Raw genomic sequence first — 25,640 nt, forward strand, 5'->3', positions numbered from 1 at the left:
ATATACACACACACAGACACACATATATACAAAACAATCAAAAAATGAAATATTAACTTACAAGTTCTGTTAAATGTCTGAGATGTCCAATTTCTTCTGGAAGTGAGACCAATTTGTTATTACTAGCAATTAAGACTTTCAATGGTAAATCACACAAGTGTACTGGCAATGTTGACAGCTGGTTTCGACTAAATGGGTAAGTAGAAAAAGAGAAAAGTCAGAGCCCACCACTCAAGGAAAAAAACTGCCATCTTTCTCATTCTATACTAAGTATACTAACAAAGTTAAGTCTTGCAAGGAACAAACAGGATATTAGATTTGAGTTCAAGTCTTCATTTCCTCACTTGTCAGCTTTTGTGTTTTTAGGCACAGCATTTAATTTATCTGCATCCTACACAGATTCCTCAGCTGTAAATCACAGGGCTTACAGGACTCTTGCACCACAAAACTCCTTTGTAAATAATGAAGTGCCATATAAACAAAACATATTATTATTTTATTAAATTTATATAGGAAAAAATGATTTTAAAATAGGGTAGATAACTAACATCCTCTCCTCTTCCTTCCAAAGAGTTATATACAAAGTGTCTGTAATTTACTTCCCTCATCATTACATTATTATAACCAAATGTACATAAACGACCCAAATATAATTCTATGGGAAATAAGGGACAGATTGTGATTTCAAATATATCATATTAACTGAAGGATAGGTAAGGAATTTTTATTTATACAAAAATATACAAATCAGAACTGAAAGTAAAAAACACATCTATCATTAGGATAAAAATAAGTTAAAATTTTACTTATGCAGATTTAACATCTTAATCCTTAGTAACAATTGCCCCCCGTTTTCAAGATCTTTGATGATTTTACTAACACAGATCATAAGCCTTTAAAACTTTTAAAATCTAATAATTAGACATTCACATACAAAACTGTCTACTAGTGCTACTTTGATCATGGGAAAAAACTGAGAGAATAAATATCCGAGAGGGAAAATGAGTTTCAGAAACATATAAACTGTACATTAAAATGATTACATATAAAAATATTTCCAAAGGATATTTAATGAGAAGGGGAAAAACTCATTTAAAAATTTGACTAAAAGCCTACAAAAAAGTAAAAGTTCACCTATAATTATATAACTCAGACACAACATTTTGATGAATTTCCTTTACTTTTCTACATTTGTTTATCTTCTCCAGTCAACATTTATAACTTTTATAATGAAATAAAATAACAAAAGAATTTTTGTAAGATGTGAAAAAATGGAGTAGGTGAGTTGAATAAATGCATTTATATATTCAGAACTTAGTACACAAAAATACATAATCACAAAAACCAAAGTAATTTCAGATGTACTATTCTCATTTGATGAAGCTTACTTGAAAATGTAATCGGAAAACCACTGCTACGAGACTGCTCCAAGTCTATTAGACTAATGTCTCTTAGAGTTTGTTAATTATTACAAACACAAAGACAAAGGGAGAAACTAGAGGGATATAGAAAATACTGCTAATTTAGTCTAAGAATATGTCGAGATACTGCTGATATAAACAGACAATATAAATTTTTTTTTAATTATTATTTTTATTTTTTGGCCGCATGGCATGTGGGATCTTAGTTTCCCAACCAGGGATTGAACCCGTGCCCTCTGCAGTGGAAGCATGGAGTCCTAACCACTGGACCGCCACGGAATTCCCCAGATAATGTAAATTTTAGTGAAAGGGAAGAGGAAAATTGAAAAGATCACACAAAACTAAAAATTAAAAAGAAAAAATCCTTACCTAATATTTAAGAACGTTAGAGCTTGCAAGTTTAGAATTGCCTCTGGTATATACCGAATACAATTTTGGTATAAATTGAGATTCTCAAGAGAAACGAAGTGACATGCTTCTATGGGAATTTCTGAGAGGCGATTTCGTGACAGATCTGAAAGAAAAAATAAATTAAGTTTAAAATCAATCCTTGGAACTTATTTTACTGAAATTTTAAATAAAAAAGCAGGTTTCATAATTGTTTGAATTTCCTAGAGCTCCTATTGTGGAGACTGGTCCAGATTAAATATTCAAATATTGAATGATTGAATAAACCATTTTAACATATGCCTCTATACCTGTTGCTGGGAAACGCTGATTCCTTTTGGGTCTCTACACATACTAAAAAATAAAACCATTATTCTTTGCAAGTAACATAAATTGCAAGGAATACCAGCTTAAAAATTACATCACAGATCATGCTAAGTACCAAATATCCTAGAAAACAAATGGATCCGTAAAATCCACCTTCCCAAAAGCTCAGACAACATTCTAAGGTTTTCAGAAAAGCGAAGCAAAACGAAACAAAAAAAAATATTGTCCCTTTCTTTACGGAGCAGCTAGGCCCGTGAGCCATGGCCGCTGAGCCTGCGCGTCCGGAGCCTGTGCTCCGCAACGGGAGAGGCCGCAACAGTGAGAGGCCCGCGTACCGCAAAAACAAAAAAGTATCACTGTCATGTCAAAAGGACTCAGGAACCATCTTTGCTCCCACTGGCTAAAGATGAGATAATCTGAGCTTCAATAAAGATAATAATTGCAGCGAAAAACAATAATAATAATTGCAGCGAATTGAAATCTATCACATATTACTGAATTTATCCTCCCCAAAAGATGATAAAGAACCAATTAATTACCTTGTAAGCTGATAAAGAGGGGGGGGAAGCAAACATTTACCTTGCCTTCCCTATGTGAACTGTATCACTGAGTAACCAAATAGATAAAGGGAAGCATCTTTATATAAGTGTTCTAGCTATAAATGAAAAATAATGCTAGAATATAGCATTTTGCAACTCTCAATGAATTAATGGATCCAGGATTGAGTATTAATGATGTTATCTTTACAAAAAGATAATCAGAAAGTATATGTCCCCCATTAGAAGAACAGAACATCATTTATGGTCTTGCCAAAGGGACAGAACCTGAGTCAAATCAAGCTTTTCCATCAGCTGCAAACTTTCAGAAAATGAAGAGGACAAAGATGTATGCTGAAATACAGTCACTCTATCATTAACCATTTAGATTTAATTAAATACACTGTGAGATTCATTTGATCTCTACCGTTTTCTCTCTTCTTCTGCCTCTTAAATTCTCTGTTGAGAATTATTTGGTGAGAATCCTTTAACTTTCCCTAGATGGAGGATCTGAATTCCTGCACATCTGCAAGTACCTTGCTTTCACCATAACAAGTGAATGATATTTCAGCTAGGTATATATAGACAATTCTTTTCTTGGTAATCTGTAGACGTTATTTTACTATCTTCTAGTTTCCAGTGTCACACTGAGTAGTCCAGCACATATCTGATTATTTTTCCTTTGTAAGCAGCTTGTTCTTTGTCTCCCTCCACCCTTAAATTAACACTCTGGTCCAGAACTCAGTTGGTTCTTTCAATCCTTCTTTAAACCAGAGAAATTCTCCTCTATTATACCTTTAGTTGTTGCATCTCCTCCATTTGCTCCTTCTCCTTCTTTATATTTTTTTTCTGTTTTGATATACTCTTCCACTTAATGTTCCAAGCCACGAATCTGAGTCTCAACAGTAATCATTCTCTCCTTAAATTAATATATAGAAAAGTTTTTCCCCTCACTTTTTAATTCTTTCATGCTATGATTAGAAGCATGTCACCCTGTTTCTCTTGAGAATCTCAGGATAATTTAGTTTTGTTTTGTTTTGTTTTAATTGAAGCATAGTTGATTTACAATGCTGTGTTAGTTTCTGGTGAATAGAAAAGTGATTCATAAAACTTGATATATATATATATTTTCAGATTCTTTTCCGTTAGAGTTTGTTACAGGATATTGAATATAGTTCCCTGTGCTATATAGTAAGACCTTGCTGTTCGTATCTGCTAATCTCAAACTCCTAATTTATCCCTTCCCTCCCCTTTCTCCTTCGGTAACCATAAGTTTGTTTTCTACGTTTGTGAGTCTGTTTCTGTTTTGTAAGCAAGTTCATTTGTATCACTTTTTTAGATTCCACATATAAGTGATATCATATGATATTTGTCTTTCTCTGTCTTACTTCACTTAGTATGATAATCTCTAGGACCATCCATGTTGTTGCAATGGCATTATTTCATTCTTTTTTATGGCTGAGTAATATCCCACTGTGTGTGTGTGTGCGTGTGTGTGCACACACACACACATACATACATACACACACACCACATCTTTATCCAGTCATCTGTCAATAGACATTTATGTTGCTTCCATGTCTTGGCTATTATAAATAGTGTTGCTATGCACGCTGGAGTGCATGCATGTATCTTTTCGAATTAGAGTTTTCTCTGGATATATGCCCAGGAGCGGGATTACTGGAACATTCTGTTTTGTTTTATTTGTTAAACTTGTCATCTATCTCTTCGAATAGTTCTATTTCATTGAAGTCACTTCTTCTAGATGTAATCCATGTTCATCCTCTCTGGCTGCTGGAGTTCCTTTAAATGAATTATCTTCCTTTGCCAATTCATGGCTTGCCTCATCTTTGGAGCTCAGATCAAGCTGCTAGAGTACCATGAATGGCATTCAACATCAAAACAGTGGAAGCAAGCTCCATGATGCACTGGAACTAAGCTTCCCCTCTGGGGCACAGTTCTTCCTGAGAACTCAAAAGTTTTGATAACTGCCATAGGTTTTTGTCTCTTATTTTCATTTGGATCCCAGTATATCCCCCAGACTCACATATTCCCTACAGGTCCCACCAGCCTGTGAGCCTCCAAGTTGCTTCACTCTGAAGTAGTAGTTAGTAATTGAAGTTGGGAAAGACCACCATCTTACCAAAATGCCTCCCCATATTGTATTCATTAGGAAAAAGTTAAAGCCCAGGTAACAGAGGGCATCAAATATTTACAAATAAAAATTTCCTACAGGGCTTCTCTGGTGGCGCAGTGGTTGAGAATCTGCCTGCCAATGCAGGGGACACGGGTTTGAGCCCTGGTCTGGGAAGATCCCACATGCTGCAGAGCAACTGGGCCCGTGAGCCACAATTACTGAGCCTGCGCGTCTGGAGCCTGTGCTCCGCAACAAGAGAGGCCGCGATAGTAAGATGCCCGTGCACCGCAATGAAGAGTGGCCCCTGCTTGCCACAACTAAAGAAAGCCGTCGCACAGAAATGAAGACCCAACACAGCCGTAAATAAATAAATAAATAAATTTAAATCATATGGGCTTCTAAGAAGACCTCTGCTTAAAAAAAAAAGATGCAGCTGTAAACTGTCACCCACGCTTGCTGCCCTCCCTTAAAAAAAAAAAAATTCCTACAGAATCACATGGTAAATAACTTATTTAATACAAAATACAACAAAAATTATTTTATAAATTCCTATTTAAATTTTGTTAGTATGATTTTAAAAACTGAAGAAATGAAAGAAATTAATTTCAATTACAAACTGCTCCTTAGGGACTTCCCTGGTGGCACAGTGGTTGAGAATCTGCTTGCCAATGCACGGGACACGGGTTTGATCTCTGGTCTGGGAAGATCCCACATGCCAAGGAGCAACTAAGCCTGTGCGCCACAACTACTGAGCCTGTGCGCCACAACTACTGAGCCTGTGCACCACAACTACTGAGCCTGTGTGCCAGAACTACTGAAGCCCAGGCGCCTAGAGCCCGTGCTCCACAAGAGAAGCCACCGCAATGACAAGCCTATGCACCGCAATGAAGAGTAGCCCCCACTCGCCACAACTAGAGAAAGCCCACACACAGCAACGAACATCCAATGAGGCCAAAAATAAATAATAAAATAAAATAAATAAATTTATTTTAAAAAAAGTGTCAGCAGAACTTCATTCTTTCTGGAGCTTCTAGGAGAAAATCTGTCTTCTTCTTTTTCCCAGCTTCTAGAGTCTGTCCACATTCTTTGGCTCATAGCCCCATTCCTCCATCTTCAAGTCAACAATATCAGGTGGAGTCCTTCTGATGCTGCCATCTCTGTGGGTCTCCCTCTTCTGCCTCCTTCTTCCACTTTTAAGGATCCTTTGATTTGCCTATCTCTCCCTGCTCCCAAATAATCAACGATAATCTTCCTATTTGAAGAACAGCTGATGAGCAACCTTAATTCCCCTTTGCCATGTAGTGCAACATATTCATAGGTTATAGGGATTAGGATGTAGACTAATCCCTACACCCTACATCCTAAGGTGGGGGGAACATAATTCTGCCTAGCACACCTCTCAACTTTCTAAAAGTAGAAGCATACTTTATGTGTTTTCTTTTGTGACCTTCTCTCAACATTTGAGATTCATTCATGTAGTTGCATACTGCAGTAGTTCCTTTATTTTCACTGTCTTCATGCTATTCTATATGAACGTGCTACAATTTATTTACTCATTCTACTACTGATGAACATTTCGATTACACACTGAACTAGGAGAGAAAATGCTGTGTAATAAGATTTATGTATCATCAACTTCAAAAGAGCATGCCAAATTGTTTTCCAAAGAGGTTGTACCAATTTACACATTTACCAGCAATGTACAAAGAGTTCTTGTGGCTTCATATCCTTGCTAATACTTGTTATTGAGATGTTTTAATATTTATTATGTTTTAAAGATTTTTATACAGTGGCATTTCATTGTGATTTTCATTTCCCTGATTATCAATGAGGTACAACAGCTTTTCATATGTTTATTAGCCATCTAGATTTCTCTTTTTGTAAAGTACCAGCTCAAGTCTTTTGGTTTGTTGGACATCTTTATAAATTCTGAATATGAGACTGTTATCGGTTATATGTGTTGCAAATATGTTCTCCCACTCTGTAGTTTGAAGTTTCACAGTCTTTGTGGTGTCTTCTGATGAAAGTCTTTAATTTTAATAGAGTAAAATGTTTCATTAATCCTTTCCTTTATGGTTAGTGGTATTTGCAGTTTTAAAAGAAATCCTTCCCTACTCCAAGGTCACAAAGATATTCTTTTCTAAAGGTTTTAGAGTCTGACATTTAATCTACCAGGAATTTATTTTCTAGTATGATGTGAGGTAGGAGGCCAATTTCATGTTTTCCTACAGGGATACCCATTTATCCCAGTGACAGTTATTGAAAAGATCATCACCTCCCCCCCCAACTATTTCCCTATAACACCTGTCATATATCAGGTGCCTACATTTGTATGGGCCTGTTTGGGGGCTTCTCTAATCTGTTCCATTGCACTACTTATATATTCTTATGTCAATATTACACAATCTTAATTACTATAGCTTACAATGATTCCTGAAATCTAGTAGAGTGATGTACTCCTACATCACTTCTAGTAGGACAGGTATTCCTTCCTCTTTGTAGTTCTTCAAGTGTGTCTTGGCTTTCTAGGTCCTTTGCATTTCCTTATAAGTTTTAGAATGAGCCTGTTATATCTCATAAAAACACTTGTTCGAACTTTTACTGAGATTGCACTGAATCAAACATCAATTTGGGAAAAAATGACACCTTTACTTGATTTATTCACAGGTCCTTATGATTTTATAAATGATATATATTTTTCAAGTTTTATTTTCTAACCATTAGTTACTCATAGAAATAAAATTGATTTCAATATATTGATTTTGTACCTGGCAACTTTGATAAATCTTTTTATTAGTCTATAAAATTTATCTGTAGATTCATTTGGATAGCTCCAAATCCACGATTACCTAGTTCTGTGAATAATGAAAGCTTGTTTCTTCCTTTCTGATATGTACGTACGTACGTACCTACCTATCTATCTATCTATCTACCATTTAATTCCCTTACAGTGCTGGCTAGGACCTCTAGTATAATGTTGAATAAAAGCAGTAATTGAAGGTATTCTTGTCTTGTTCCCAATTTCAAAGGTTTTCTGTAGATATTGTTTATCAGATTAAGGAAATTCCTTTCTATTCCTAGTTTGCTAGGAGTTTTTTATCAGTAACAAATGTCATATTTATCAATCTCTTTTTCTCCATCTATTGAGATGATCATAGGATTTTAATCTTTTACTACATTAATATCGAATTTTACTCTTTATTCCACTATTATTTATTCCATTAGTGTAGAACTGATTTTTTTCCTTATTAAAACTTTATTCTATCAGTATGATATTAAATTTACTTTCTAATGTTAAATCTTGTATTCCTGGGATAAAATAAATTTAGTCATGATGTATTAGTTTGGGGGTATTCCCTCTTTTTCTATTGACTGAAAGGATTTATACAGCTTTCAAATGATTTCATTTTAAAAGCTTCTTAGAATTCACTGGTGAAGCCACCTGGGCCTACGTTTTCCCTAAAGGAAGATTTTTCACTATTGACTGAATTTCTTTAATATTAATAAGACTATTAAAGTTTTATATATATTTTCTTGAACCAGTTTTCAGTTATTACAGTCTAGGAGTTTGCTATTTTCATCAGAATTTTCCATTTTATTAGCATAAAGTTGTTCATAATATCTTCTTTAGTTTACAGCATCTGTGGGGATGGCTCTATTTTCATTTCTGACTTCGGTTTTTGTACCTTATTTCTTTCTTGAGCAATCTCATCAGAGATTTGAAAATATCATTAGTGTTTTCAAAGTATCCATTCTGGCTTTGTTAACCCTATTCATTGTACAGTTTTTATTTTGTTAATTTCTGTTCTTACCTTTATCATCTTCCTTTCATTGGGGGAGAGGGGTTGTGCTATTCTTTTCCTAATTTATAGAGATGGAGGCTTAGCTCAATAATTTTTAGACTTATTTCTTTCCAAAAATATGCACTTAAAGCTTTTATAAAATTCCCTTTAAGTGCTGCCTTAGCTGTGTCTCATGAGTCTTTATATATACATTTTTTAATTAGAATATTCAATTAGAAAATATTTCCTAATTTCCGTTATGACTTCATCTCATTCTGTTATAAATGAATTCCTTAATTTCTGAACATATAATGATATTCTACTTATCTTTTTTGTTAATGATTTCTAACAACTGTATATGGTAAAAGAACATGCTTTATGTGATTTCAATCCTCTCGTTTGTTTATTTTCTTTACGGTCCAGCACATGGTCCATTTTTATACATATTCTATGTGAGTCTGACAAGAATATTTATTCTACATTGGCATAATGTTCTAGTTATGTCTACTAGGTCACATTTGTTTAACTGCATTGTTCAAGGCTCGTCCTTACTGATTTTTTTTTGGTCAGTTTTTTCTATCAACTGCTGAGAGAGAGGGGTATATTAGTCTTTCATTTTTATTGCTATGTGGAGAGGGGTATATTAGTCTTTCATTTTTATTGCTATGTATCTATTTCTCTCTTTAATTCTTTAACCCTTTATGTATTTTGAACTTTTGTTATTAGGTACCTACAAAATTTTAAATTATTATTATTATTATCAATTTTTTTTTTTGGCCATGCCGTGTGGCATGTGGGATCTTAGTTCCCCCACCAGGGATCAAATCCGTGCCCCCTGCAGTGGAAGCATGGAGTCTTAACCACTGGACCGCCAGGGAAGTCCCCCAAATTTTGAATTATTACCTTCCTGATAAATCAAACTTTTTATAATTCTTAAGTTACTTCTTCCATTCCCAGTACTGTAATTTGCTTTGAAATCTCTTCTTTTGGTTGTTTTGGTGGACTTACTTTAATGTGACTCCCATGATCCCTTTTTACACCCTTGTATACTACCCCCTCCTCCACTTGAGTGTAGGTGGGACTTCAAAAGTAACTAACTTGCTCCTAACCAATAGAATACGGCAAAGATGATGTGATGTCATTCCTGTGGTTAGGACTGTCTATCTGATCTGTCCTATCTCTGTTGCCAAATTTGAAGAAATAAGCTGCTGTGAATTCTACAGTTGCAAGGAAATAAATTCTGCCAACAACCTGAGGGAGACTGGAAGCAGATCCTTCCCCCGTCACACCTCGAGATGAGGACTCAGGCCTGATCAACACCTTGACTGAAGCCTTGCAGCAGACTAGTCTAAACTGTGCCTAGACTCCTGATTCAAAGAAACCATGAAGTTCCTTAAGCTGCTAAGTTTGTGTAACTTGTTATACAGCATAGAAAACTAACACAGTCAATATTTCTACAGAGTACCTTTTCCTATTCTTTAATTTCGACCTTTCTGGATCATTACACTTTGAATGTGTTTCTTATAAACAGCACATAGGTAGATTTTGCTTTCTTTTCATTGTCTGACAATCTTAATCTTTTAACTGAAGCACTCTATATTTAACATAATTACCCAATATATTTGGACTTTTTAAAAGGTCATGTTATTTATGACAAATGTAGTTCATTGCCCTTTGAATATCTATGCTCTTTCCTTCCTTCTTACTATCAGAATCTCAATTGTGTTGAGAACAGCAAAGGGCTCAGCTAGACCACTGACTGATATTTCCAATTTTATTAATCATTAAAGTTCAAACAAAGGAAATAAAGACTGATATAAAATTTAACCATATTTGTCCTGGTAACTAAATTGATGTAGGAAATTCTCATTTATAGCCAGTGTCCTGAGTTTGTATGTAAACTGAATGCTTTGAAACTACCTCATGTTTTTCCATAGAGGGAAAAAAGACTTCTTAGCTGTTGAGGGCTAACTTCACACACAATGCCAATGCCAATGCCAATGTTATATATTTGCAAATATATTCTTTTTCCAGTATTTCCTGTCTCAGTACATGATGCTTTTGTCTATCCAGTTGCTTAAGTCAGAATTCTGGAAGCATCCTGACACCTTTCTTTTTTTCCCCTAATCTAATTCTATTAACAAACATTGTCAGTTTCTTGGTCCAAATATATCTTGGGCCTCTCCGTTTCTCTTCATCTCTTTGTCACTGCCTCTTAGAATTGTTCTAAGAATCAAATCAAACAATGCATGGAAAATTACTTCATATACTGTAAAATGCGAAGAGGCACACACGCATAAAGCCAGTTTCAAAAGGCTGACAGCCATACAGCAAAAACAAATAACACCCATCCCCCTAATTTCAGGGTATTGTACTCTGCAATAAAATATTACAGAGTACAATACAATAATTTATGATCTTTGGTCACCAAAAAGAATATTGCTTTCAGTATACTCTACTTTTAAAAGGCAAAAAAGGTAGAAAACATTTATTTAAAGATTTACATTAAAATGTTTAAAATAGTTCCTTATCTTTCAGTGAGGTTAAATAAGCAGAGAGGTTACTGTATCTTTGTGTCACTAGAGTAAACTTGCTTTCACACATACAGGTAAGACTAGTTATTGCCACACAAGCCCCCTAAATTTCCATCTCTGTGTCAGTGTAGTCAGTTGTAGGCTGTTTTCCAGATTGCAAGCTCAACTGAGATTTGCCAAGTATTGTAACCAGCCACAAACTGGATAATAAGCAACTATGCAATTAAGCTATTAAGTTACTTCTATGTATCATATCCTGAATGTGGCCTTGGTCTTGCACCAGCCATCATCTTTTCTGCTAATGCTAGTAATATGAGCCAACAACTATACCACTCTGGCATAGCCCTTGGATGTATTATTCAGTTGAACAAAGCAGAAAAAGCCTATTTTGGCCTGATAAAAATATGAGAAAAATTTTCGCTAAAAAATGTACCATGGAAGTTTCAATTAACTAAAAGAAATATTTCAATGGAAAAAGTTTTAAGACATTTTGTTTGCAATCAAATGCCTGATTATTTTCCTAATTTACAAAAAAGTTACCCTCAAAGTTAAACTCATCTCAGATCTAGTTTAAGTTTAAAAATAATATGTCTAAAGAGAAAAGTCTAAAAAAATAGTAAAAAGAATCTTTAATATTAATGGGGGGTGCACAAGAATGATCACTCTAGATTCACATAGCAAATATTCACTGAGTAGGGACTATGTCTGTTTTGTTCAACCCTGTATAGTTGGCACTTAGTAGTGCCATAGTACATAGCACATAGTAGGTACTCAATAAAATATTTATTTAAAAAAAAGATCAAATAAATGAATGAAACAAAAACTCCAGAATCAGAAATGAGTAAGAATCCTGTCCTCCATCTTATACAGCTTCATCTATGGTAAGACTAATAACGTAATTAATATACTGATAAAGGACCAAATCACAATTTTACCTTTATGATTTTTTAAAAAATACTACATAACCTGGATTGAAAATTTATTTCCAAAAAAGAAAGCATTAGATAAAATGAATCAAAGCCAACTCTTGAGGGAAAAACTATTATGTGTATCAAACCATAGATAAGTATTTATAATTAAAAAAAAAGCTGAGATAGGTTACAACCATAAGAAAGAGTGGTTAAGGTATATAAAAAATGACATCGGGAGGCTTCCCTGGTGGCGCAGTGGTTAGGAATCTGCCTGTCGATGCAGGGGACACGGGTTCGAGTCCTGGTCTGGGAAGATCCCACATGCCACGGAGCAACTAAGCCCATGCACCGCAACTACTGAGCCTGCGCTCTAGAGCCTGCGAGCCACAACTACTGAGCCTGTGTGCCACAACTACTGAAGCCCGTGCTCCTAGAGCCCGTGCTCTGCAACAGGAGGGGCCACCACAATGAGAAGCCTGTGCACCACAACAAAGAATAGCCCTCACTCACCACAACTAGAGAAAGCCCGTGCACAGCAACGAAGACACAACGCAGACAAAAATCAAAAAAATAAATTTATTAAAAACAAAAATGACGTTGAAACTTTTTTCCATTTTGAAGTACAAAATGTTTTTAATTTATACCTACCTATTTTAAAAAATAGATGTACATTGATTTATTGACTTGTTTGCTGCATAGACTCATGGATTTTCATTTTATTCAATGTTATAATCCATTATGACCCAGACCTGATTAGGAGATCTCCCCTTTAAACTAGCTCCTATAGCTTTTTGATACGCCATCTTCATTTTTTTTCACATTTCGTTTTTTTTTTTAATTTTATTTATTTATTTTTTGGCTGCGCTGGGTCTTTGGTGCTGTGCATGGGCTTTCTCTAGTTGTGGTGAGTGGGGGCTACTCTTCATTGCAGTGCATGGGCTTCTCATTGCAGTGGCTTTTCTTTGTTGCAGAGCATGGGCTCTAAGCATGTGGGCTTCAGTAGTTGTGGCATGCGGGCTCAGCAGTTGTGGCTCACGGGCTCTAGAGCGCAGGTTCAGTAGTTGCGGTACACGGGCTTAGTTGCCCCGCGGCATGTGGGATCTTCCCGGACCAGGGCTTGAACCCATGTCCCCTGCATTGGCAGGCGGATTCTTAACCACTGAGACACCAGGGAAGTCCCTAGCATTTCCTTATATTCTGACACAGCAAGATGTTCCAGGCTTATCTTGCAACTTCTGTGCCCCAGTTCTAGAATCAGCTATTTTTCACCCTCGTGTAACAGCAACATCTGTGGCATTAGATTTGTGGGGTAGGGGGCAAAAGGGAAAACCACCAATCCCAAGGGAAGTTTCAGAATTAATGACCGTTGGGCTTTTTTTGTAAGCCACTAAGCTTTGTAGCGGTCTGTTATACAGCAACTGAAAAACAAAACAGAAATTGGTACCTGGAAGTGGTGTGTAACAATAAAACATCTGGCACTGGCTTAAAATGAGGCAGCAGGCAGTGGCCCTAAGGGGCCTCCCAGTGCCTGTTAGTGGAGGCTGGAGGGCAGTGGAAAAAAAAAATGCTATTGAAGGCTGGAGAAAAGGGCACCCTAGTTCTGCTCTGGCAGAACAATTAAAGAAAACTATAACCTGCCATATCATGATAGGTACAGATTATCTAAAGGATTTAAATCACCATAAATACATGTGGCTATCTGTAGTGAAACATGTTAGTTGAAGAGGTATATGACAATAAAGATCACTAAGTATTAATCTTAAATCTTGATAAGAAAGGGCATATATATATTTACACACATACATGTGTATATATTCCTGTAATTTTCTAATTAAATTTTTCTCCCCTCACTTATTTTTACATATCATTCAAATGTATTACATAGTTTTCCTTTTCAAATAATGCAGAGAAGATTAAAAAAGTCAACCAACTTAAAAGACTCTCTTTGCTCACACAGGAAAGAACATGAATTTCTGCCTAGAATGGATTCTGGTTTTAGATAATATTGGAAAATAAACTCAATTTTAGAGTTTACAAAGACCATCCTTAAAAGTGTTATCCAATTCTCATAATATTTTCTTTCATCTTGAAATATGGCTCATTACATACCCTGCCAATAAAAGTTTTCAAAACTACACCCCAAAACAATGCAATTTAGAGAAAAACTATTATCTTAAATGAGACCTAAGATATAGCCAGACTTCAGCCCTAGCTCTACCATTTATTATATATATCTTAAGCTCTACAACATTTCAGAATCTTTTTCTCTAACACTTTCACTGAGATGTTTTCAATTATTTTACTTTTTTTTTTTCAGGTAAAAAGCATGTTAAAAGGTACTTTTTTCTTAAGTCTATTTCTCCCATTAACTGCTCAATAACTTTATGATTTTATGAATTAGGAGTACTTGATTCCTACTTTCGGGGGACAAACCTGGAGCCCAAAGATGACAGTAATGTAGCTTCTTAAACTTGAAAAAAGTTTTTGGGAAACACTTATTTAACTGATGTGACATTTTCCTCCCAGCTAACTTTCTGACTTCCTATTTCTGTTTGAGGCTGTGAAGGTCACAAGGTCCAGAAAAATAATATAATTATTTTACTAATATGATATTGCTCACTCCTCATAAGCTGGCAAAAAGAAAAAAAAACCCTAATTCTTTATAACACAAAAACTTGTCAATAACTTAAAATAACTTTATAAATTAAATCTCTTAAAAGAAAATAATTATAAATATCTAAGTAGTGTTTCTGTGTTTAGTTCAACAAATTCATTCTTTGCTCTTAAAGAAGTCTGCTCAATTTTGCCCCTTCTTTCAGATACAGTCAAACTGTTACAATCACCATTCTTCTTCTTTTTTTTTTTTTTTTGCGGTACGCGGGCCTCTCACTGTTGTGGCCTCTCCTGTTGCGGAGCACAGGCTCTGGACGCGCAGGCTTAGCGGCCATGGCTCACGGGCCCAGCCGCTCCGCGGCATGTGGGATCTTCCCGGACCGGGGCACGAACCCGTGTCCCCTGCATCGGCAGGCGGACTCTCAACCACTGTGCCACCAGGGAAGCCCAATCACCATTCTTGATTCTCCTTAGTGCTGCAGGAGGCACCCTTCTTTTTTTTCAGACCAGTGTCTGACTTTTATAATAAGGTGCCTGAGATCATTTCCTTTGACCCATCAGATCTAATATCGTACTCTCCTCTACCTGTCTATTCTTCTCCCTATTCTCATGTAAGCTATCAGAAGAAAAAATGTGGTGACATTTCCATTAAAAGGAACCACCTATTTGAATCACACCCAAAATAAGTTAAATTCATTCAACCAATTAATGCAAATATTTTAAATTAAAACTTAAATAACTGTACTTATTCATTTCTACTGACATATAGTGTTCTTCAGTGTTTCCAGCTCTTATGCATGTGCAGGTTACCTAAAGCACACAGGAAAAAGGGGCCAAATCTCTCATTTAAAAAAATAGATGTTTTAGCCATTGTGTATTGCTTATTATCATAAATGTACATATACAGTGAGACATCTTTAGGATGTTTGCTCAGCTCACAATGTTCTTAATTTCTCCCTTTCATCCACAGGGGCTGGCTCTCCTTCCCTCCCAGCTTTTCAGAGTCATATATACCAGTAACATTTACCCTGGGAACCCTCTCAAAGGAAGTAACACTGAATTCCAGGGCTCTCCTCATTCTTGATACCCTGGTAAACTCCTGCCCCTCCTTTAAGAGCCATCTCAAGCATAATCTCATACTTCCCTTGACTTGTCTAGGCACTCAAAGGATTTGCCCACTGTGTTTCTATTACTCTAGTGTAGCAATTATCACACAGCAGGGTAATTCTTCATTAGATTTTAAGTTCCTTGAGACCAAGAGCTTTGTGTCTTTAGCATCTAACACAATATCTGACTTATTAAAAGGTCAAGTTTATTTGCTAGAATTAAGTTAATTCAGTGTGCCAACACTGGATATATCATGCTGATCAACTCTCTAATCAGCTATTTTTAAATTAAAAATTGGAAAATTAATTATTTCTGAATAAACAAAGTTTGGTAGATAATTAATTAATCTTTAAAATGCGGGCTCCATGAAGGAAATCATAAGAAAAGATCCTTAATAGCAGTAGAGGAAATATAGGAGAGATACCTACAGACCAGGTCAGATTACACCCACACCACCACCAATCCTCTGCAACATGAATTAAAAATAAAATGGGTAAATCAATGATAGATTAATATCCAGAATGAATATTATACACACACACACACACACATATATATATATCTAACACTCAACACCAAAAAACAAACAACCCAATTAAAAAATGGGCAAAAAATGGGCAAAAATGAACAGACATTTTTCCGGAGAAGATATACAAATGGCTAAAAGGAACATGGAAAAACACTCAACATCACTAATCACTAAGGAAATGCAAATCAAAACCACAATGAGATACCACTTCATATCAATGAGGATGGCCATTATTATTTTTTTTTAAATAAATTTTATTTATTTATTTTTTACTGCGTGGGGTCTTTGTTGCTGTGCGTGGGCTTTCTCTAGTTGCGTCGAGCGGGGGCTATTCTTTGTTGCAGTGCGAGGGGTTCTCATTGCGGTGGCTTCTCTTGTTGCAGAGCATGGACTCTAGGTGCACGGGCTTCAGTAGTTGTGGCGCACGGGCTTAGTTGCTCCGCAGCATATGGGATCTTCCCCAACCAGGGCTCGAACCTGTGTCCCCTGCATTGGCAGGCAGATTCTTAACCACTGTGCCACCAGGGAAGCCCGAGGATGGCCATTATTAAAAGCGAAAGCCAGAAAATAACAAGAGTTGGTGAGGATATAGAATAATGGAACCCCTGTGCATTGCTGGTGAGAATGTGAAGTGGTACAATTGCTATAGAAAACAGTAGAGTGGTTCTTCAAAAAATTAAACATGAAATTATGTTTATGATCCAACAACTACACTTCTGAGTATATACCCAAAAGAACTGAAAGTAGGGACTCGAACCGGTATTTGTCTACCAATATTACAGCTACGTTATTCACAATAGGCAAAAGGTGGAAACAACCCAATGAACAGTCCAAACGTCCATTAACAGATGAATGGATAAACAAAATGTGGTATATGTATAAAACAAAATACTCTTCAGCCTTAAAAAGTAATGAAATTCTGATACATGCTACAACACGGATGAACCTTGAAAACACTATGTTAAGTGAAACAAAACAGACACAAAAGGATAAATATTGTATGATTCCACTTATATGAGACACCTAGAATACTCAAATTCAGAGACAGAAAGTAGAATGGTTACCGGTCGTAGAGAGAAGAGGTAATGGAGAGATTAATTGGAGAGATTAACTGTTTAATATAGTTTCACTCTGGGATGATGAAAAGGTTATGCAGATGGATACAGTGGTGATGGTTGCACAACAATGTGAATCTACTCAATGCCACTGAACAGTACGCTTAAAAATGATTTAAATGGTAAATTTTGTTACCTATATTTTATCACAATAAAAAATGTATAGTACTCAAAGTAGAAAATAAATGTAATCTGCCTCTTTTTAGTGATATGTACGTTAAAAATCTTCCTCCAAAATTATGGACTTTTCTAAAATCCGTATCTTATACCTTGGCAATAAACCAAATAATACAGAAATTAAAGAAACAAAAATTCAAAGTATTCTGGGTACTTCCCTAGTGGTCCAATGGTAAAGAACCCACCTTACAATGCAGGGGGCGCAGGTTCAATTCCTGGTCAGGGAACTAAGATACCACATGCCATGGGGCAACTAGGCCCATGTGCTGTAACTACTGAGCTTGCACACCTCAACTGGAGAGCATGCATGCCACAAGACTACAGAGCTCATGCACTCTGGAACCCACACGCCACAACTACAGGGCCCATGAGCCCTGGAGCCTGCACATCACAACTAGAGAGAGAAAACCCGCACGCCACAACTAGAGAGAAGCCCGTGCATTGCAACAAAAGATCCTGCATGCCTCAATGAAGATCCCGTGTGCCGCAACTAAGACCCGGAGCAGCCAAAAATAAAGAAAAATAAATAATAAATAAATCTTTAAAAAAACCCCAAACCACAGAAAGTATTCTGTAATCCCAAATCTCAAAAAGTTAGCTTCATAACTGTGTAAAAAAAAATGTAAATTGTTTATTATCTCTTTCCTTCCTAACTCCATTTCTCTTTCCCAGGGAAAAAAAAAGTGTTTGATATTTCATTCTATTCAGCTTTGTAATTATAACAGTAGAACTTATTTCTTTAAATCTCTAAAGCTAAGCCAGTCCAAACACAAATTAATGTTTTCAACTGTATGGCATTTATTAAGAAATGCTAGTAGTTAAAAGTTAAAAGTCTTATGTTCTTCTAATAACTCCTTCAGGCCATCCCACGCAATGACATCATCCTTACCAAATAAAGCCCATTATGCAATACCCACATATACAGTACTATCACTTTGTATGAGAACAGTCACTGTTGTGAATGTTAAAAGGGCCTGAGATTATGACAAATATTCTGTATAAGAGATTTTTAACACTAAGCTATACAAACTTCAGAAGAATATTATAGGGATAATATCCTTTAACACATAAAGAAATGGTAAATACAAATTATTAAAAGTTTCTAAAATACACATTCAATATGAAATAATACAGTAAGAAATAAAAACTAAAGTTCTTAAGGAAGATCAAGTCCCTAAAGAATTATATAAAAGTAATAACTTAAAATATGATTTGGTAACTATTTAACAAATCCCAATGATACTGTTTAGGGTGCTTCCCACAGGCTAACAAATACCAAGGAGAAAGAACATAAACATTTGCCCATTAAATGAAGATACTGTGATGGCTGATAAAAGTTTGTTACACTTTTTAAACTTTCTCTTTAAATTTGCTCCAAAATTTTAAATCCAAAAAACACTCTATATTTAGTTATTTCCTTTATGCTTTCAACCACTATGCCATTGACATGAAAATTTTGAGAGAATGCAATAAAAATCATTTTATTTTAGCTATTAATTATACAACCCAGAAAGGTCAGAAATGAGAATACTAGACCTAATGCTTTTCATTTTAAAGTCATATTACTTACATATGGATATTCTTTTTAAATTGTTTTTAGCTAAAGGTAGTAAATTTATATAATTTTAAATGCCAATCAGTGACTTCTGCTTCCAGGAAGATAAAGCAGATGTACTTTTCCCTATTACTAAACTAAAAACCCTGGCAATCACATCTAAAACAAACATAAGATTCTAGGGCTTCCCTGGTGGTGCAGTGGTTGAGAGTCCGTCTGCCGATGCAGGGGGGCACGGGTTTGTGCCCCGGCCCGGGAAGATCCCACATGCCGCGGAGCAGCTGGGCCCGTGAGCCATGGCCGCTGAGCCTGCGCGTCTGGGGCCTGTGCTCCGCAACGGGAGAGGCCACAACAGTAAGAGGCCCGCATACCTCAAAAAAAAAACCTCCCAAAACATAAGATTCTAAAGGGTTAAAACAAGACACCTAAGGACTTCAAGACCCAAGGAATGACATGGTGATCAGTTCCCTGGGTTTTCTTTTTGCCTCATGTATCCTAGACTTGGAGCTGACATCTCCAAGTTGGCAATCCAGAAACACCAATGGGAAGAGACAAAAACAAACAAACAAACAAACAAACCAACAAAAGCCTGCTTTCTCTGTCCAAAGGACCAGGAAAGGGGCAACTTAACAAGACAGAAAACTTTTAGACAGTAACCACCCTACTTCAGCCAAACATCTCACAAAAAAATTGTGGCCTCATCCCACCCATGGAACAAAGGCTAACAGGGAGCCTAAACTTCCACCCTTGCAGAACTGTAACTTAACATTTTAGTGGCTCCCCACCAGTCTCCACTGGTGTGGTGTCAAAGAGGGTCAAGGAAGGAGCCGGGACTTATATGCCTACTAGAAGGTAATGTGGCCCCACTCCCCATCATGTGGGATCAGTGGAGACATTATGGGGAGCCTGGACTTCCACCTCTAACCAACAGTAACGAGGAGCCCTCTGCCTTCCTGCTGGCGTGAGGTCAGAGAAGGACTAGGAGAGTCAGGACTCTGACCACTGCCCACCTGTTGGAGAGGCAGAAAGAAAAAAACAAATGGTCTGTCATAAGATTGCTCTTCCTTTTCAGAAAGCAAGGACCTTGAAGAAATCTCTTGATTCCTTAGAGGAAGAAAATAATGGGAAGTGTATAGGGTATGTAGCAAAAACTTCAAGGACTGAAAAAATTTCAAAATCTCAACACGATGCTAATTTTAATTTCTACATTAGAGTATAAAAATTCAGACCACCATGAATGGTGTCATTACTAAGAAAAAAAGATTAGGCACGTTTTAAAAGGGAGTGCCACTGACCTATCTGACTTCTGAGTGAAGCAAATACTTTAATAAGATCCAATCTCTATAATTAACAATCCCCAAAGTCAAAAGCAATGTGAACTAGAAGGGCCCAGGAATTCAATAATAGGGATGTTGATAATCAGCAAAAATGAAGTAGACTGTTAAAAATAAGTAGAGAAAATCCATTAATGTCTTATTTTTGTTTATAACATTGGAATTCATACTGAATGATGACCACCTGATATGACTAATTCAGGGAATACATATTTTTTAATGAAAGTTATGAATGTGACTATCACAACTTATTTTCCTTATTTTTACTTTCACACAGCAGCATTTACAGAGATGCCAAAATGAGCCTTATTATGAGGCAGATCTTGGTTTTAATCAGTTACAAAATTGAAAGTATAGATTATGATCAAAACAGTCAAATTTTTAGATGATACAGTGATATCTTATTATGTTTCTCTCTAGCACCTTAAAAGTTAAAACTTCATAAACTCTTTGAACAAATTTATTATAATCTCATCACAACAAACTTTAACTGCAGCATGTCTGGCCTTCCCTAAAATTAGGAAATCTGGCCATGGTACTATAAAGAATTTCTTTACAATAAGGTTTAATTTGTTGTTAATAGAAGATCACCAGGTTAAATGAATGCACTGTCAAATCTTTTTAACATAGTAACATGCTACTAGAAAAAAAAATTGTTAGAAGTAACTTGTTTTCCCATCTTAAAATATATGACTATTAATATAAGACTTGCATATATAAACCTGAAAAGGTAAAATATAGAAATCTAAGAGTTTCTATGTATTCCAAAACCTAAGGGTTTCTATATATTATTCCTTTTTCATTAAAAGATTAATGCCTATTTTTTTTTTTTGTAGTTATACAGATTGACCAATTGTCTAGATTAAAATACTGAGACCAGTAACTTGTTACTAGTACAAGTGAGAAAGGGAAGAATTCCTAATAAACTGCTAATATTTTTAAAGTGTATGGGGTTTAATTTTTGATCTCTATTGAAATGTTTAAACCTACTTCCAGGCCCATATTTATACTTAATTTCACAGAAACGTCTTATTAGGTATATTATATCCTCAACAAATACCATAAAATGAAAATATTCAGTTGACTGTTTATTCAAAAATTTTTGACAATTTCAGTGTAATGAAAGAATTTCAACTTTGAATTTATAATTTACTATGGTGGGGTTAATTTCTGTCAGTACTTGAGATGTATCATCAGCCTTCTTTCACAATGGAATCCCTTTACTGACTTAGTATTTACTTTGAACATGTATTTGTCTTTCTTTTTTTAAGTGCTTAGCCTAAATTTATTTTTAAAAGCATGAAATAGCACTTGTTTAAAACTTAACATTCTTGTAAAATTCTCTGCAAAATGTATGCAGAATTTAAATTATGGCCAAGTGTATTATCATTACCCTATTTAAAATTTTAATCAGCTTTCCAGAAATGGTTTCTTCATAGTGTAATTGTTAAATCAAATTGAGGATTTACTGGTAAAAATAACAGGTTATTTTATTCACCAAAAGGATGAAGACAAAGTGATACTCAAACAACCTTTTTATTCTCCAATTCAGTCATTCCATAAAACCAATTATAGTCTTAATGCAGTTTTTAAATATCGCACTGGTAATCTTTTTCTTTTTCAGGTGTGCAAAATTAGAACTTTATTTCTCTTTAACTGAACTTAACACTTGTTGTGGATTGAATTTTGTCTTTCCAAAAAGATATGTTACAGTTCTAATCCCCCAGTACCTCAGAATATGACCTTATTTGAAGACAGGCTCTTTACAGAGGGAATCAAGTTGAAATGAGGTCATTAGGGTGAATCCTAATCCAATTGATCCATGTTGTTACCTCAAGGGGAAAATTGGACACTGACATGCACTCTCTGGGAAAACACCACATGCCAATGAAGGCAGAGATCAAAGTGATGCTTCTAAAGCTAAGGAACACTAAAGACTGCCAGCAAACCAGCAGAAGCTAGGGCAGAGGCATGGAACAGTTTCTCTCTTGACCCTCAGAAGGAAGCAACCATGTTGATACCTTGATCCTGGACTTCTTCGCACTGGTAATCTTCTATACCTTAGCTCACTAATGATGACAAAAGTTTCCTAGCCTCCTACTGGATAGCAATTTGGTCTCATTGTTAATACTTGAATGTTCAAATCCCAAACTTTTATTTTACAGAATATGTGTAAAATTGCTAAATACCGATTTTATGTAAATGCTTTTGTTGATCATTATTTCTTCACAACTTAAAACAAGATGTTTCTAGCAACTGTCTGAGATTTTTTTTTTTACTATCTCAAGAGGCTCCCCCTAACCCCAAATTAGTACTTAACTTTTAATTACTGACAAGAGCAATGCCATGTATTTTTAGCACAACTAAATCTAGGTAAATGGATTTTTAGTTTTCATTGCAACACTCTATATTTTCATTTAAACTATGATACAGTTGCCCCTTTTTCTCTCCTGCTTGGAATGCTGTCTCCCAACACATTTTAAAGAAGAGAACTAATTCAAAAATAACCAACTACATACTTTGCTTATTAATATGAAAGGCTATTTAGAGCAAAAACAAATTTTGTTTTAGAAATGGCCAAGTTTTAAAAAAGCAGCAACTATTTCTGCATTCTCATAAAGTCTTTTAGATGAGCTTGACAATCATCAGCTTTTGAAACGTGAATTCCTATTTCCAGAGTAAAGGTCTCATTTCTATAACACCATGATACATTGAATTTTTTCCAGCCCTTCTATCCACCCTCTGTCCACTGCCTGGAGAGGCTCCAGGGCAGTCAGTTTGGAACTGAGCGCTGAATAAACCAAAAAAAAAAAAAGTCTTACTGGAAAAGCTATCAAGGATGCTGAAGTCTAAGAAGGCCTACACACCATGCTTTACAACTTTGCATACATATTACCCAGGAAAAGCAATAATGTATACTGAATGATTTGGAAAAATAGCTCCCCCCGCCATTTTTGTTTTCCACATATCCTAGGAGTGTGGGAAGCTGAAAAATGTATGTAGGTTGATAAAATTTTGGTACATATTTCTAAAGCTGGGCTATGATAAAAATATTAAAGAAATTTAACAAGAAGGGTGAAAAATTAAATCAAACTTAGAACTCCAATTTAACTTAGTTAAGAGAAATATCTTTGTAGTCTGGAGACCTGGGTTCTAATCTTCTTTTGTTGGTGACATATGCTGCACTGGGATGATAAAGTCACCTTATTTTGAAATGTGAAAATTGTGTAATGAAAAAGGATGAGAACTCTGTTTTTTGAAAAAGGACATTGTATATATTTTACAAATATAATTATTAATGATGGAAAATTTGCAGCCAAACATAATATTTTTATTTGATAGCTTCTTACTTTAAGTAATATAAAATCTAAAGATAACTAAAATAAAGAATTTCTCCAGAAATTTTAAAAGAAATCCTTAAAATGATAATCCAAAAAGTCAAAGTAAAATGAAACTTTTAAAGTACAATCAGAAGGAAACTAAATCATACATTAAAAAAATGACTTCAACAAAAAACTCTGGGAAAACATGATACCAATTACCAGTAGTAACCAATCAACCATCTTTATCTTCTATATTGGGGGCCACATGTCCGTTTAGAACCATGGCAGTACAATGTATCAATTTAATCCTGTTATATATATTTTATGACTCCATAATGAAATGTAAAATAAGACTGAAAAAATTGAAAACATTTTGTAACAAACTGGGGTTGGTTTATTTTAGATTCAATATATATTTAAAAAACAATCTCTATATATTTTAAAAACCTAGGGACTTCCCTGGTGGTCCAATGGTTAAGACTCCGTGCTCTCAATGCAGGGGGCCCAGGTTTGACCCCTGGTTGGGGAACTAGATCCCACATGCCACAACTAAGAGATCCCGCATGCTGCAACTAAAAAGATCCCGCATGCTGCAATGAATATCTTGCAAGTGGCAATGAATATCCAGCGCGCCGCAAATAAGACCTGGTGCAGCCAAATAAATAAATATTAAAACAAACAAACAAACAAAAAAACACGGGGGAAAAAACCTATATCCATTCCTAAAAGAGTGCCTGAGACATAGGCACAAAATACATTCTTACCAAATAAATATGGCACTGAATTAAACAGGGGAAAGAAAGGAGAAAAAGAAAGGAAGCTAACTTTTGCTGAGCACATATAAGCACTAGAACATTTGTTAATTGTTCCATATGGCTATAATCTTGTTTAATCCACAAAAATATCCTTACAGAGGCAGGCATTGTCCTGATGAGGAAACTGCCATTAGGAAGGTTAGGAAACATGCCTATGGGTCACACAAAGTTAGTAAGTGAATGAATTGAAATTCAAACCTAGATATCTCTGAATTCAAAGCCCATGAATAAATATACTTACACAAAACATTATCATACTATAAATTACTATTTTAAACTGCTGAAAAACAGGCATACGATTAATAGGCAACATCATTAAGCTAGTGAAAATCAGGATTTTTAAAGAGATACCATTTAATACATAAAAGATATCATACAGCACCATTAAATTACTTCTTCAGACAGAGACTCTTACTAAATATTACCTTTAAGATCCATAGGGATTATAGATTATATAACTACAGTATACTTATACCCTGCTGTGTCACTGGACTGGATTTTCCTTCACATCTTAAAATAGGAAGGCTGAAAATTATAACGGGAAGCGATAGGGGTTACTTTTCTAAGTCTTACTCATGCTCCCTGGCCTGCTTTTCAGTATCTGTTGGAATTTTTATTCCTTTACACTGGGGGGGAATGGATTATTATAAATTTTAAGAGGTATTTAATAAAACTTTTAATAAAATGTTTTTATATTGTGATCAAAGCTTTACTCCTCCCCCACCACTCAATGGTTTCTAAAAAGCAAAAGGCAGTTTTCCAGTTTTAACAATAAGTATGGTGGGGGAATGATATAACAAAGTTTCCATATAGCAGCAAGCAATGCACTAGGACTTCCTATGCAGAGTTGTAACCACAAAGATTTTAAAATATTGGCCCTTCAAAATTGGAACTTTAGAATTTAGATAAATTCTTTAGTTTGTGAACTGTTAAAAATAACTGATGCTCTGAATTTAATAGAGAAGTTTTAGAAATAATTATATAATTACTATGAGATTTTCTATGTTCCATGGCAATGCCTATCAAACTTTAGCATG

General features: G+C 35.4%; 1 protein-coding gene across 8 annotated transcripts in view; it reads right to left on the reverse strand.

Annotated features, from left to right (window-relative positions):
• The window catches only part of LRCH3 (leucine rich repeats and calponin homology domain containing 3), a 114,546-nt gene that overhangs the window by 70,890 nt on the left and 18,016 nt on the right, over positions 1-25,640 (reverse strand). For all 8 annotated transcript variants that reach the window (XM_027107302.1, XM_027107297.1, XM_027107264.1 and 5 more), the window contains exons 2-3: positions 1,791-1,935; positions 62-188 (exon numbers count right to left, since the gene is read on the reverse strand). In XM_027107302.1, the coding sequence (XP_026963103.1) occupies positions 62-188; positions 1,791-1,935 (272 nt within the window). The remainder of the gene's footprint in view (positions 1-61; positions 189-1,790; positions 1,936-25,640) is intronic.

This window comes from Aethalodelphis obliquidens, unplaced genomic scaffold (genome assembly GCF_003676395.1).
Source record: "Aethalodelphis obliquidens isolate GAN/ISIS:26980383/991018 unplaced genomic scaffold, ASM367639v1 scaffold1, whole genome shotgun sequence".
NCBI lineage: Eukaryota > Metazoa > Chordata > Mammalia > Artiodactyla > Delphinidae > Aethalodelphis > Aethalodelphis obliquidens.